The sequence below is a fragment of the Brienomyrus brachyistius genome, unplaced genomic scaffold, assembly GCF_023856365.1.
Source record: "Brienomyrus brachyistius isolate T26 unplaced genomic scaffold, BBRACH_0.4 scaffold34, whole genome shotgun sequence".
Taxonomy (NCBI): domain Eukaryota; kingdom Metazoa; phylum Chordata; class Actinopteri; order Osteoglossiformes; family Mormyridae; genus Brienomyrus; species Brienomyrus brachyistius.
In genome coordinates this window covers 3353320-3367574 of record NW_026042309.1, presented here as the reverse complement: position 1 = coordinate 3367574, position 14255 = coordinate 3353320, and the positions used below count along the sequence as shown (strand labels likewise).

At 43.0% G+C, this 14255-nt stretch overlaps 3 protein-coding genes across 7 annotated transcripts in view; 1 reads left to right on the top strand and 2 right to left on the bottom strand.

Annotated features, from left to right (window-relative positions):
• LOC125721587 (NACHT, LRR and PYD domains-containing protein 12-like) overlaps nucleotides 1–14255 on the top strand; it is a 340829-nt gene that overhangs the window by 124589 nt on the left and 201985 nt on the right. The window lies entirely within an intron of this gene.
• The window catches only part of LOC125721612 (uncharacterized), a 41526-nt gene that overhangs the window by 2145 nt on the left and 25126 nt on the right, over nucleotides 1–14255 (bottom strand). The window lies entirely within an intron of this gene.
• The window catches only part of LOC125721613 (uncharacterized), a 267609-nt gene continuing 264515 nt past the window's right edge, over nucleotides 11162–14255 (bottom strand). The window contains exons 6-7 of the mRNA XM_048997590.1: nucleotides 13217–13339; nucleotides 11162–11282 (exon numbers count right to left, since the gene is read on the bottom strand). Coding sequence (XP_048853547.1) covers nucleotides 11254–11282; nucleotides 13217–13339 — 152 coding nt within the window. The 3' untranslated portion in view covers nucleotides 11162–11253. The remainder of the gene's footprint in view (nucleotides 11283–13216; nucleotides 13340–14255) is intronic.

Here is a 14255-nt window from a genome sequence, read left to right as displayed (position 1 = left end):
AACTGTGCTCCACATCAAATGAATACCCAGATGAATACTACCAAGAACTGAGTTAACACTAACCAAGCTAAGAATATTTGAAAGTGTTAATCCTGTGTAACAATGTTAATAGATGTAATGATAAACTTAGAAGCATCTAGCCTACTCCGAAAGTAATGCCCCAATTTTTTTTAGCAATTTACCTACCACCCTGTACAGTAGGGGGTCCCAACTTCCGGTCGGTGTTCCGGTACCGTCCGCGCGGAGTATTGCACCGGGCGGCAGACAACCGGGGGTAGAGGAGCCAGCCGTCCCGTTTATTAGGGGATCGCGCCGTTTTGGAAAGAAAGCTGCCCGTATTGATGTACGGAAATACGCCATTAGCCCCGCATGTCCGTATACACCGTCAATCTCCCGCCGCTCGGCGAGGGAACCCCCAAATTATACCGCCGTCTTACCCATCCGTGACACTTTTCTACGACGGAAACCGATCCGCGGACATCGAAAGGTTGGGAAGCCCTACTAAACTAGCATGTTTGAGATTAATTTACTAACCAAATAGTCTGTCATTATTTAAATATTAGCAACCACAGTAGCAATAAAAACCACTGCACTTTAAATGACGTTAAAAATATGTAATATTAAAAAAATATGTAATGTTTTTTATTGTATTATAGACATTTACTATGTCATTATAGTATAAAAGGCTAAATAATCAAAGTAGCACAACATCAGTTGAAGAATTCAAAGACATTTTGGAGAGCTAACAAGCTACTCACCTCTGCGCCATTTTCACTCAGAGTTTGTTGTGCTTCAAACGGTAAAGTTTGTTTACGTTGTTTCTATGGAAACTGCTCTGACTCTCCGCTTGACCGTAATATAAAGGCATGTATGCAGTAAATTTCTGATTGCAGATTTGATCCCTATGCAGTAATTGACCACTGACCTCTTGGACCCTCTGGGCTGCCTTCAGCTGCATTGAGGCAGCTGTTACGTTTGCTGTCATTACATTCAGCCCAAAATATCAAAGTACAGGATTTAAGATTTGAAATAGTAACAGGACCGTGGGAAACAAAACATATATGTTATTGATCCCACGAAGAAAGTTTTCAATTTTCTCCTTCTTTCAGTTCTTAAATAACGTGTCAGTTTTTGCTCTGTTTGGTTTGGATTTACCATTTTAACATTGTAGCAATTCCTAGGCAATACACAGACAAATTCTTTTTTTAGGATGGAATTGTTATGCTGTAAACGATTACCTTCACGTTTCAACAAAGGTACTTGCTTTTGATATATAATTTTTTGTACATGTGTACTCTGGTCATACCCCTTGTACATATGGATGGCATGGAAGGACAGTCACTGCAGTCACCTATACTCTCCCTGTCTGCTTTTCTCATTTAAGTGTTGATACGGCAAAAGAAGATGGACCTTTTGTAGAAATTTCCAGCCAGAGACTTGGTTCCTATATGAAGAGAATATTTTATTTTAATTCAGGCTAAGAAACTACAGAAAACCAGCTCTGCATGTGATCTCCCCTTTACTGCACAAGGAGGGCACACACATCAACAATTAGCAATGCAGCAAAATACAGATGAACAATTTCTCACAGTTTCAGAATAAATCAGATTTCTCTGTAATTCAGAGATTGTCTAAGACTTCTGCTAGATCATTTTCTGCACTTGAACCTAATTTCAAGATAAATGACACCTGGGTCTATTAAAAGAAGGTGATGCTGCCTAACCCACCAACCAAGGCTGGGAGGAAAGGGAGGAATACTAGTCAAAGGAAGGAAGAAAAGCAGCCCACCCTATCTCATGGTCATGGATAGAAAAGTCAGGGAGTGTTACGAAGAAGACACCACACTTAAGACCATTGGTTTTATGCACTGAATTACACCAGATAGAGTTTTTGCATTCTAGCTGTGTTACGTAACATTCCTCAGCCTTCATTTGTTTCCACAGAATGCAGGACATAATTTAGGGTGCCAAACAAGACAGCGGAACTGCAGTATAGCCAATTATTTGTTTCAGTAGTTTTATAACAACTCGAACATAAAATGTTTGTTTTTCTTAGATAAAAGTCCAGTTGAAACAGACTTTATTTTTAAATGTTAGATTGGATTTAAGAGATGGAACATGTTGCTTGTGTTAATACTGCTTTGATTTTGAGGATGAAGTCTGAAGTGTAGGTGACGTGTAACAGGTTGTTATTTTACTTTTAATTTATAATTATACAAGATTCTGTTTTCCTTCTTCTGTCTAACCTGATGGGTACAATATCCTTTAAACTTTCCCATGATGCTTTTGTCCTGCATCGCCCCTCCCTCTGTCTTTTCCCCTTTATAAGGGTCCCGACCTCATTTCCTCTTCCCTTTGGTGTATTGCACACGTGGGAAGAGGTGAGGATCTAGTGGCAGGGTCCCCCGAGTTAGTAAATCAATTGTATAATTATGACCCATATATTATATATTATATTTGATTTATTATTCATCATAAGCAGGGGATAGAAAACACGTCTATACATAAGTATATACATTGTTTTACTTTGTGCAGAGAGAGCGAGAGGGCCAGAGCATATGAATTTTACCCCTTTCCTTATTGTTCCCAACAGTTTCAATAAAATCCAGGAACGACAACGGCGTCTGTAATATCCCTTCCTCCTGCACCCCACACACACCTGATAACACCCCAAAACACAATGCAGAGTATAGGCAGGGAATGACCGGTTACATAGGTACACTAGTGCGGCTTGTAAATATGCCCTTAATTTATGCCTGAATATCCCTCCCATATAGTGGCTGACCACTGTTAGGAGAAAGCGCCGTAGCTTTCACTCCTACAATCTAGTTATGTTGGAGAAAGCGCCGTAGCTTTCACTCCTACAATCTCCTGTGTGAGGAAGCGCCGCAGCTTACCACTCACACACTTCCACTTCCAGGACCCAGGAATAATCGAGACAGCACACGTCTTTCTGTTTTACTTGCGCAAGGGTGCCCACTTCAGGTGCAACAGACAGTATCTGCGCCTCTGTTGAGTGTCACACAGGACAGTCCCTTGGCTTCTTTATTTATAGGGTAGGGGAGGGGTTACATGGGTCTTGTCTTTAACTAGTCAATGCTGTGTGAGGCCTCCGTGAAACAGGGTTAATACAAAGCATTACATTTCTCAAGGTGGGCCCCCTGCTATGTTGACAGAATCTGTTTCCTTTCTCAAGGTCTCTTATTCCTGCGTCACAATCTGGTAGGCCCCTGTGAGGACATCTTGTCTGCAACCCTTTCTGGGCCATGGGTTAGTTGTTAAGGGTTGCACGTACACATATAGGAGGATAATAATATGATAAAATACACAGATACACTCTAACAGTCCCTCCTGTTTATCATGTTAATTATACATTTGCTTGTGATATAAAAAGAGACAAGGGTGTAGCATCTCTAAACTTCGGGACTGGGCCATGCCGGTGAGGATTTCGGCCCGTCCGTCATGGTGCATCATGCATCCACCCCTGCTCCTCTTCATCTGCATCTGTTTCCATGTTTTGGGTGAGGGACAAAAACATATTCTCCTGGGCTCGGAAAGCAGAGCTCAGGGCAGAATTAATCATTATACGAAAACAAGGTATCACTGTGATACAACAACAGAAGAACATCACAAAGAATGCAAAAAATGGTATACTCAATTTGAGTAATATGGACCACCAAGCCCCGGTAGTGAACCAGGACATCCAATAGTCGTTCTGCGTCCTTGTGTCGGTGGTCATAGCAATTTGCAAGTCCTTCAGCCTTTGCATTGCCTTAGTCATGTTGGGTGAATGCACATTGTCAGGAATGTATGTACAACAGGTTTGGTTCAACAATACACACACTCCTCCCTGCGCTGCAGTGAGAAGATCTAGCGCCATGCGATTCTCTATCACCATTTGCCTTTGTAGCAGTTAGTCAAATTCTTATTGGATACCACATCATATACATATCGATACCAATAGTTCCGTAGGAATGGATGGGTTTCGTCTCCTTTTATGCTAGTGAGGTGCACTCCGTCCGGAGTCCACCTTTTCTTCTCCTGCACCTCAGTGTCTGGTACCAGCCAAAGAATCAATATTACCATAAGACAGAAAAGACTTCCTAATATTCCCTTAGCCCACCACGGACACCCTACCAGAGCCATCCTAAAGGAGTACAGTTCAGCTGTTTTCTTCACCGGGTTGAGACAACGAAAACCTATTGTTTCTTCGTGCCTTTGTAGCGGACTTCCACTGTTACTCCGCGAATGAGGCGTCTGGTAAGGGCAGAATGAGCAGTGGGACACCAGGCATTTGGCAACTGTGATTGCATCGCAATGTTTTACTGGGTATATCTCCACCCACTTTGAAAAAGTGTCTATTATCACTAGGCAGTATTTCACTCCCTGTGACCATGTTAATTCCACAAAGTCCATATGTATTGCCTGAAACGGTTGTGTAGGGTTAGGGAATTGGCCTCGTTTGGGTCTTAGATTGCCCTGCGCATTATGTTTACAACATATAAGGCATGCTCTACAGTAGTTTTTTGCAAAATTGGAAAAATTTATAGTGTAAAAATGTTGTTGTATTATATGTACCATCCCTCCTGTTGAGACATGGGTTACCCCATGACTCACAACCGCGGCGGTTTTATACAGGCTGCGGGGTAAGATAGGTTTTCCGTCTAACTTGAATAGGTCTTTCTCTTGTGTGGCTCCTCGCGGAATCCACTTGTCTTTCTCTGACGTAGGAGCTTGTTGTTGTGCATCATATAGTACATCTTGTTCTATAAGGAATAACCCCTTCTCTGTTTTTTCTGGCGTTTGCTGGGCTGCTGCCTTTGCGGCTTGGTCAGCAACGCATTGCTTTTCGTTTCCTCTGAATTATCAGTCTGGTGTGCTTTGCATTTACATAACGCGAGTGTCTTTGGTTTTTGTACAACGTCTAACAATCGAAGTAGAAGTGCTGCGTGTGTCAAGGTTGTTCCTTGGGAGCTTTTAAATCCTCTATTTTTCCATACTGCTGCATAGTGGTGTACTGCAGAAAACACGTATTGACTGTCCGTATATACTGTAATCTCCTGTCCTTCATGTATTTCACAGGCTCTGATTACAGCATATAATTCTGCTGCTTGGGCTGAGCATGTGGATGGTAAGGCTCCTGCCTCTATTACTTTGTCTTTAGTCACAACTGCGTATCCAACCTTATTTTTCCCCGTATCTGTCTTTGGCTGCAGAGCCATCGACAAATAAGGTTACGGCGCTTGGAATTGGAGTTAGTGCAATATCAGCGCGAGGTTTTGTCTGTTCCTGTATTTCAGTTTTGCATACGCCACTATTTGATCTCCTCGGGCTACGAATGTTGCTTCTGGTTTAGTTTTTTTTTTTTTTAGCTTTCTGAGCGTGTTGGGCATACTCAACGGCTTGCTACACTGCACCTGTGTTTTGATGGACCCAGTATTTATCAATATACTTCTTTAATTCAGGTTTTAACCCTGCTAGGAAATCCCGTTTTAATTGTTGTTGGTACACCCCGTTCTCGTCCTCCCCATGAGGAATCCCAGAGTTTGTCACGAACAACGGGCGTACCCTGTCCAAGAAATCCTCTGGCTCTTCGCCTTCCTTTTGCTTACATTGGGCTATTCTCCCGTAATCAACTCGTCTTGTAAATGTTGTTTCTAGTCTCTGTCTCAAGTCGCCCAATGCTTGTTGTAATTGTGGGTCATCGTGACCGAGGGGCAAATTGTTTGCTCCTTGTCCAGTAAAGTCTCCAGCCACCCGGCCCCATTTATGATTAAGTAATTGTCTAAAACAGCGGAACAGCTCTCTTCCATTTAGGTGAAAACTGACCTGCAACTCAGTCATGGCGGACCAGAATTCAGGTACTCCATCCTCTATGGGTGGAATGCCTTTTAGGGCAGCAGCCCTATCTTCCGCTGTCCAGGGGCGGTATACTAATATTGTTGCTGGTGAGGCTTGGCCTCCTTCGCCAGGGGCTATACGGGGGTTTGCAACTTCTACCATGGGAGCAAGCAGTTCAGATTCATCCTCGGAATCCGAACGGTACCATTGTGTTTTTTTATTCTCAGGATTTATTCGCATTCGTAAATGCGGGTCTGTCGCTCTCGTTTGGTGTGGCCTTGCACTCCCTCCTTCAGCTCCCCGCACAGCAGGAAGTGGGGGGTCTGGCATGTTATGATATGGTGGGGGTTGCTGTAGTACTGGTGGGCCGTCCGCTGGTGTCTGCGGGGGAGCAGACGGCGGTGTTTCCTCGTCTACGTTAACAAGGGCCGCTTGCAGCGTCTCCTTTTTCTTTTCCTGTTTCTTTTTCCTGGCCATATCTCGAAGTTTGCTTTGTTCTAACCATGCGTTAGATAAGACATATTCTCGCCTTTTCTGCACTCTATCTTTGCCCGTACAGCGGCTCGACATCATTTCTAATTTCAGTTCTGTTTGTAATTTCAGAATACCCTCTGTATTCAGAGTTCCTGAAAACCCATGCTTTTTTCGCCACTTTTGGTTGCTTATTATTCCTGCCCCCTCCTTATATTTTTCCATGAATTTCTCATCACCCGCCAATTCTACCTTGCTTTGACTCTGTCCCATTATTGTATATACAAAAAATAATAACCCCTAAGTGCAAGTCCCTGGCATGAGACCTCGGGAGGACACTGGCACGGCCTTCTACTGTCCTCTAAAGAGACAGCGGTGTCAGTTTTCAGGGGTGAAACCCGTCCTTTTTCCCTTGGTCACCAGTATGTTGTTGCACCTAGGCCGGGTGTATGGGGCCGCTACTGCCCTCTCAACTCACACCCGCTTTCCCTGCTGCAGCGTCGTGCTTCTCACCTGGTCCTTCCTTTATGACGAAGTGGTTCTAGTTCTTGTCCGGGGACCCGTCAGGCGCCAGCCCAGCCGTCCGGGAACAGTTCTAACCACCGGCCTGTGGCGAATTCACGTCGCAGGTCTTTCACTCACTCCCTATGAGCGAGACTGTCGACAGCTTTCGGTGTCGTTCGTCGGCGGACTGGTCGGCACCCTCTGGTATCTCTCTCCGGATCCGGCTCGAAGGACCAATTTATGTTAGGAGAAAGCGCCGTAGCTTTCACTCCTACAATCTAGTTATGTTGGAGAAAGCGCCGTAGCTTTCACTCCTACAATCTCCTGTGTGAGGAAGCGCCGCAGCTTACCACTCACACACTTCCACTTCCAGGACCCAGGAATAATCGAGACAGCACACGTCTTTCTGTTTTACTTGCGCAAGGGTGCCCACTTCAGGTGCAACAGACAGTATCTGCGCCTCTGTTGAGTGTCACACAGGACAGTCCCTTGGCTTCTTTATTTATAGGGTAGGGGAGGGGTTGCATGGGTCTTGTCTTTAAACTAGTCAATGCTGTGTGAGGCCTCCGTGAAACAGGGTTAATACAAAGCATTACATTTCTCAAGGTGGGCCCCCTGCTATGTTGACAGAATCTGTTTCCTTTCTCAAGGTCTCTTATTCCTGCGTCACAATCTGGTAGGCCCCTGTGAGGACATTTTGTCTGCAACCCTTTCTGGGCCATGGGTTAGTTGTTAAGGGTTGCACGTACACATATAGGAGGATAATAATATGATAAAATACACAGATACACTCTAACAACCACATATCATGTGAAAGACCCGGAGAGAGTGAGTGTATATATATATATATATATATATATATATATATATATATATATATATATATATATATATATATATATATATATATATATTAATAAACTTGCTGACCGCAAAAACTGGCACTATGATGGAAGTTATGCAGATGTGCAGAGTAGATGGAATAATTTTTGTACCTCGATAAGATTGTATGCCTTTTGCCTGTGTCTCCAGCCAGTGCCGGGGGTGAAACGCGCCTGCAATTATCAGCGGGATAACATTATCGTTCTTTTTATTCTGTGGAAAATGAAAGACCGATTTGCTGGCCAGATTTATTAATGAAACATAAACATGTTGTGGGCTATATAAGTAAAGTCAGGGCTCTCAAGTCTTATGCATTGACTGTGAGACACTTGCATTTCAACCAGTTCACATGCTCACGCGCCGCACCTTATGTTTGTCAAGCTGAGAAGTAAGGGTTAGGGTTATAATTATCAATAAATAATGTACTTCCCTGTGAAACAATGATGCTGGATGTTTATTTGCATATCATGATATGGTGCAGCCTTTTAATAGGTTTCTGTTTTTCTGTTAATCCTTCATGGTGTTGAATAAGTCAGCAAGCATAAGTGTAAGGCTAGTGAGTGACTGGTGTTTTCGGGGGAGACTCCCTAGAGCTGGAGAGAAATACCTTAAGGCACGGGATGAAAAATCCCAAATCTTCCAGGAAAAATGTCAGCATTATATGTATTTGCCACACAGAACAGAACAAACGCCTACCATAGTCACTATACTACTCAGAACGCCTGGCAGCCACCAAATCAAACATAGGAAAAGGTCCGAATTTATAGCTTTAGAATGTGGTAGAGACTAATATCCATAACGTACCATCCTAGAACACACTGTGTTCTAAAATTTAAGCCCAATTAAAATCTGAATATTAAATGAGGAAAATAATTTGATTTGTTCTTCTATCCCAAGTTGTGGTCTAAAAGCAATAAGACCACCATCCATTATATCTGCTTTGGGGAAAATGCACTCCTGTAGCCACTAGGGGAGCTCTCACCTCTTCTGGGCCCAGCTAAATAAGAACATAAGAACATAAGAACTATACAAACGAGAGGAGGCCATTCGGCCCATCAAGCTCGCTTGGGGAGAACTAAACTAATATCTCAGAGTCGTTAAAATCTTATCTAGCTCTGATTTAAAGGAACCCAAGGATTCAGCTTGCACTACATTATCAGGAAGGCTATTCCATACTCTGACTACACACTGTGTAAAGAAGTGCTTCCTTAAATCCAGCTTGAAATGTTCTCCCGCTAATTTCCACCTATGGCCACGAGTTTGTGTATTTAAACTAATGCTGAAATAACTATTTGGTTGAACAGCATCCAAACCTGTTAGAATCTTATATACCTGGATCATGTCCCCCCTCAGTCTCCTTTGCTTGAGACTGAACAGATTTAGCTCAAGTAACCATTCCTCGTATGACATTCCTCTAAGACCAGGAATCATTTTTGTGGCCCTACGCTGCACCTTTTCTAAGGCCACAATGTCCTTTTTAAGATATGGTGACCAAACCTGCACACAATATTCTAGGTGAGGTCTCACCAAGGAATTGTATAATCTTAGCATTACCTCCCTTGACTTAAACTCCACACACCTGGAGATATACCCCAACATCCTATTGGCCTTTTTTATTGCTTCCCCACACTGGCGAGAATGGGACATGGAAGCATCAACATACACACCAAGGTCTTTCTCATGATCGGCTACATTTATTTCAGTGAGACCCATGAAATACCTGTACTTTATATTTCTGCTCCCTAGATGGAGTACCTTACATTTATCGACGTTAAATTTCATCTGCCAGGTATCGGCCCAGTCACTAATTAAATCAAGATCCTGCTGTAGCTGCTGAGCCACTAATTCAGTATCTGCTACACCACCCACCTTGGTGTCATCTGCAAATTTCACCAGTTTACTGTATATATTGGTATCCATATCATTTATGTAAATTAGGAACAATAGTGGTCCTAAAATCGAACCCTGCGGTACCCCACTATGAACGCAAGCCCACTGTGACATTGTGCCTCTTATAACTACTCGCTGTTTCCTATCTGTTAACCAGTTATCAATCCAGGTCGCTACGGTACCTAAAATACCTGTCGCTTTGAGTTTAAGTAGGAGCCTCTTGTGGGGGACAACATCAAAAGCCTTTTGGAAATCTAAGTAGATGACATCATAGGCCTTCTTATCATCAACTTCCTGAGTAGCTTCCTCAAAAAACTCCAACAGATTTGTTAAACAGGATCTACCTCTCCTAAATCCATGCTGGCTATCCCGCAAAATGTTATTGGAGTCCAGGTAATTTACCATTTTCTCTTTGATTATAGCCTCCATAACTTTACCAGTTATACAAGTTAGACTGATTGGCGTATAGTTAGACAAATTACTTCTATCCCCTTTTTTGAAAATAGGCGTTATGAAGGTGTGCTTCCAATCAGAAGGTACCACCCCTTCAAAAATAATTATGTTACGCATTCTAACAAGCTTTATTATCTGTGTCAATAAGCCCTGCTTTTACACTAACACTCCTGCTGAGAGGCTAGTTTGATTACCAGTCTTGCCCTTGTCATTAGGAACACATGAGAATTTGCGCAGTGCTGTTTCACAGTGGATTCTCACTGGTTTTCCCCAAGACTGGTACGATACATTTTATTCAGTTTCATACCACAGGTTATTGCAAGAGGGATCAATTGGTTTACTTTTATACTGGTGCAAGGAAACTATTATTATGATGGTGGGTTATCAAACACAGTAGCTGGCTACCTCAGACATAAGACGCCCATTATGTACCTGTGTGTCACCTATATGGGCTTGGAATCTGTATATCAATTGAAATAATTATTCATAGCCCAGATAGCATCATGTTATTGTTTCAGCGTTGAAGTATAGTTAAATGCATTGAATTATGGTCAGTGTTAAATTATCAGCATTGAAACTGAATAGATTTTTGGTCAGATGTTCAATATTGAAAAATTAATGGTGGCGAAACCTTGATATAAAGCGACTTTTTCAACATTGAAAATAAGATGCTGAGTTAACATCAATATTATTGAAAATAAAAATGGAAAAATGAATTTATGGGGGGCGGCATGATGGTGCAGTGGTCAGCACTGTTGCCTCACACCTCTGGGACCCGGGTTTGAGACTCTGCCTGGGTCACGTGTGTGGAGCTTGCATGTTCTCCCCATGTCGTCGTGAGGTTTCCTCCGGGTACTCTGGTTTCCCCCACAGTCCAAAAACACGGTGAGGCTAATTGGAGTTGCTAAATTCCCCATAGGTGTGTGTGTGAGAGTGACTGGTGTGTGAGTGTGCCCTGCAATGGGCTGGCCCCCCATCCTGGGTTGTTCCCTGCCTCATGCCCATTGCTTCCGGGATAGGCTCCGGACCCCCCGCGACCCAGTTGGATAAGCGGTTTGGAAAATAGATGGATGGATGGATTACTCATACAAACACACACATCTGAAGGTTCTCAACTCTAGGTTTATATCAAACACATTAAAGCCAAACAAATGCAAAAAGTCCATGTATCGTTTGTCCTTGGGTTTTCCAGTCCAAAACGAAATCAGGAAAACTAAACAACAGCAGCGTTTTTTGGTTTTTCTGTCAGAAGTGGAAAAAGCGAAAAGCAGAAAACAAAAAATCAGGCTTCATATTTTATCCGAAAATGTAGAAATTATTACAAAAATACACCATTCTAAGGGTGGGTGTTTCCAAGCTTATGACTGGGACTGTTAATGTTGTAAGATAAAGTTCACATTAGGCTGTATCTTACATCTCTGGTATCTGTTAGATCTGAATTTACTCATAGAAAAGAAACAAAAGAAGGTGATTTTACGGTTTTCCCATTTGGTTTTAAAACAGAAAAATAACAAATTTATTTTTGTATGACGCGTTATCCCAACAATACATTATCTTTACAGCATCCCCACCCAAAGCCCCCAGTGAGTAAGACATAGGTGACAGTGGCAAGGAAAAACTCTCTAGAAGGAAGAAACCTTGGGAGGGACCAGACTCAAAGGGGGAGCCCAACCTCCAGGGGCCGGCAGGGAGAGTCGAATAGAAGAGATGGCTAAGTGCCAAGTCACATTGTCCAAACCATAGGATTTGAGGCACAACCGGGGAGCAGGGAGGTGATGACAAGCCCGTGCCGACTCTCCTTCCAATCGCCAGGCAACCAGAAGTAATTAGGCAGCGGGTCATACATGGAAGATGGCACAGGCAGAACGCGAGCTGGATGCAAGGACGTCATGGGTACATGTCACATGTAGCAGGGTGTGCTGAAAATCTTGATAGATTGAGGTCTCCAGGCAGCACACCACAGGAGGAGTTGGGGAAATAAAATGTGCAATTAGTCAAAGTATAGGGGAGACTATAGGCAGTGCTAACAGTTAGGTGAGTGCAGTATGAAGTGCAAAGTGCAAGCTCCGGCAGATATGGCAATGGCAGCATAAGTAGGAGGGAGAGGCAAGTGGGAATGCAGGCATGGGGAGTCCCTGAAATGTCAGCACTCCAGTTCCACAAGGGATGGTGAAGCTAGAGTGACAGCGCTGACAGTTCAGTTTATCTTACACCTCACACTGTAGGTCTGACTGGTGGCAGCGGTGGGATCATTTCTTTCCTTTGTGGTTTTCCCGTTTAGAAACCTAGAATTAGCTTTAACCCTGGCGGAGGATAGTGTACAATCTCCTAATTATGAGGGCGCTGATTGTCCTGTTATACGTGTAGAGAGTGTTTTCTCAATCTCCCGGTGGCCCCCCCTGCTCACCCAATATTTATACCGGAAACTTTTAATGGTGTGGGGCGTGAGTGGTCTGACTGGTCGGAACAATTTTATCTGGCGCCTGAGGTAAACAGGTGGGATGAGTCTCTGAAAATTAAGTTTATGTCTTTGCTGTTGTCTGGCCGTGCTAGAGAGATGTATGCCGAGTGAGGCTAAAAGTAATTATGGGTTGTTAAAAGCGGCTATGGCAAGGTGTTTTGAACCTGGTGATAGTAGTGATTGGAATAGAGCTAGTTTTACCGCCCGTCGCCGCCTGCATAGCGAGACGGCAAGGGAATTTGGTAACGCCTTATGGAGATTAGCCGCTAGGGGTTATCCCACGGCTGATCATCGGATTTGTGATCTGTTGGCAAGAGACCAGTTTATTACGCATGTTGCTACCGTAAGCAAAAAGCATAAAACTTGGCAAAGACTAGACTATGAAAAGGGAAGGTGAACATCATACTTACAAGATCTTCTGCTAAAGCAAATGGACAAACCCCTTTTAACTGAATCAAGTTACTTTAAAAAATTAATAATCCAAAAATAAATCAATAAAAATTAAGAAAAACACAATCATGCTTTGAACTAATACTGCAGTCAGTCCTAAATGTTCCCATGACATTCTTTTCGTCACGACGCACACTCGGTACATACTGGTTAAAAACCATTTATAATCCTTCATGTACCAGTCTATGATGGAGCACCCCAACCTGGGCCACCCATCCAACATGGCAGATTTCTGCCCCCTGGCCCTGGAGACTAACATACCAACCTCTGGAAACAGGGAACCAGGGGGACATGGGCCGCTGACTGGATGGGTGGCTCCAGAATGAGGTGAAGCAGAAGGTAGACTCCACAGCAGAGGACCGAGGAATGTAGACCAAAACCAGGGAACCTGAAGTGGCAAGAACACAAACCAGGACAGACATATAAAACCAAAGCAAACGCATCAGTGGCACAGCCCACCAGCTTGTGAAAGATGGCTACCTGGCATCATGAATCCCTTAATCAAAAACCTTTGTGATGGCAACTTTGCCACCCAGGACTGATCCCTCCTAAAGACCTCAAGTTTCAATGCAAGGTTTCCGAAATGTTTTGAAACATCAGTCCATGTGACTGCTGTGGTATTGTTCCAGGCAGGGAAAACAACTTAGGAGAAAATTTCCGTGCATGTTGGGTGTTTGTGGTACTGTTGGGCTGAGGGGGTAATTCAGTGACTATTAACCTTTGAAATCCAATTATATTATTTAAACAGGTTAGTAGTTAGACAGTGTGATTTAGATGAGGATAAGGATGTTTTATTGTCATTACAAAACGTGTTCTACATGAAGGGAACAAAATGAGGCACTCAGATCCGGTGTATTAGCAATAACAAAATAGAAATAAAATTGAAAGAACAGTACAATGAATAATATGGTAAAAATGAAAGTAAAATAGAATAGAGACATTAAGATAAATTCCATTAGGAGAATTTAACCATGGATATAAAGTGAGCAGGTGTGAGTGTAGCAGAGATTACTGAGGTCTGTGTGTAATAAAGTATATGTGACACTGGCTGAGGAAGCAGCAACGTGTGTGTGTGCAAAGTCACAGTAATAACCTGCAGCACTGAGGGATCTATTGCAGCGAAGCCCTGACATGTAACACTGGTGATGAATAGCAGTGTTAGATATAGGTATAGTGAGGTACTTATAATTATAGTAGGTAGATTTAGTGGATTAGATTTAGTTAGAAACATACAGGGCAAATCTAGATAACACATACACACACAGATTACATATAAATATAAATTTAGGGGCAGTGTGTAGCTC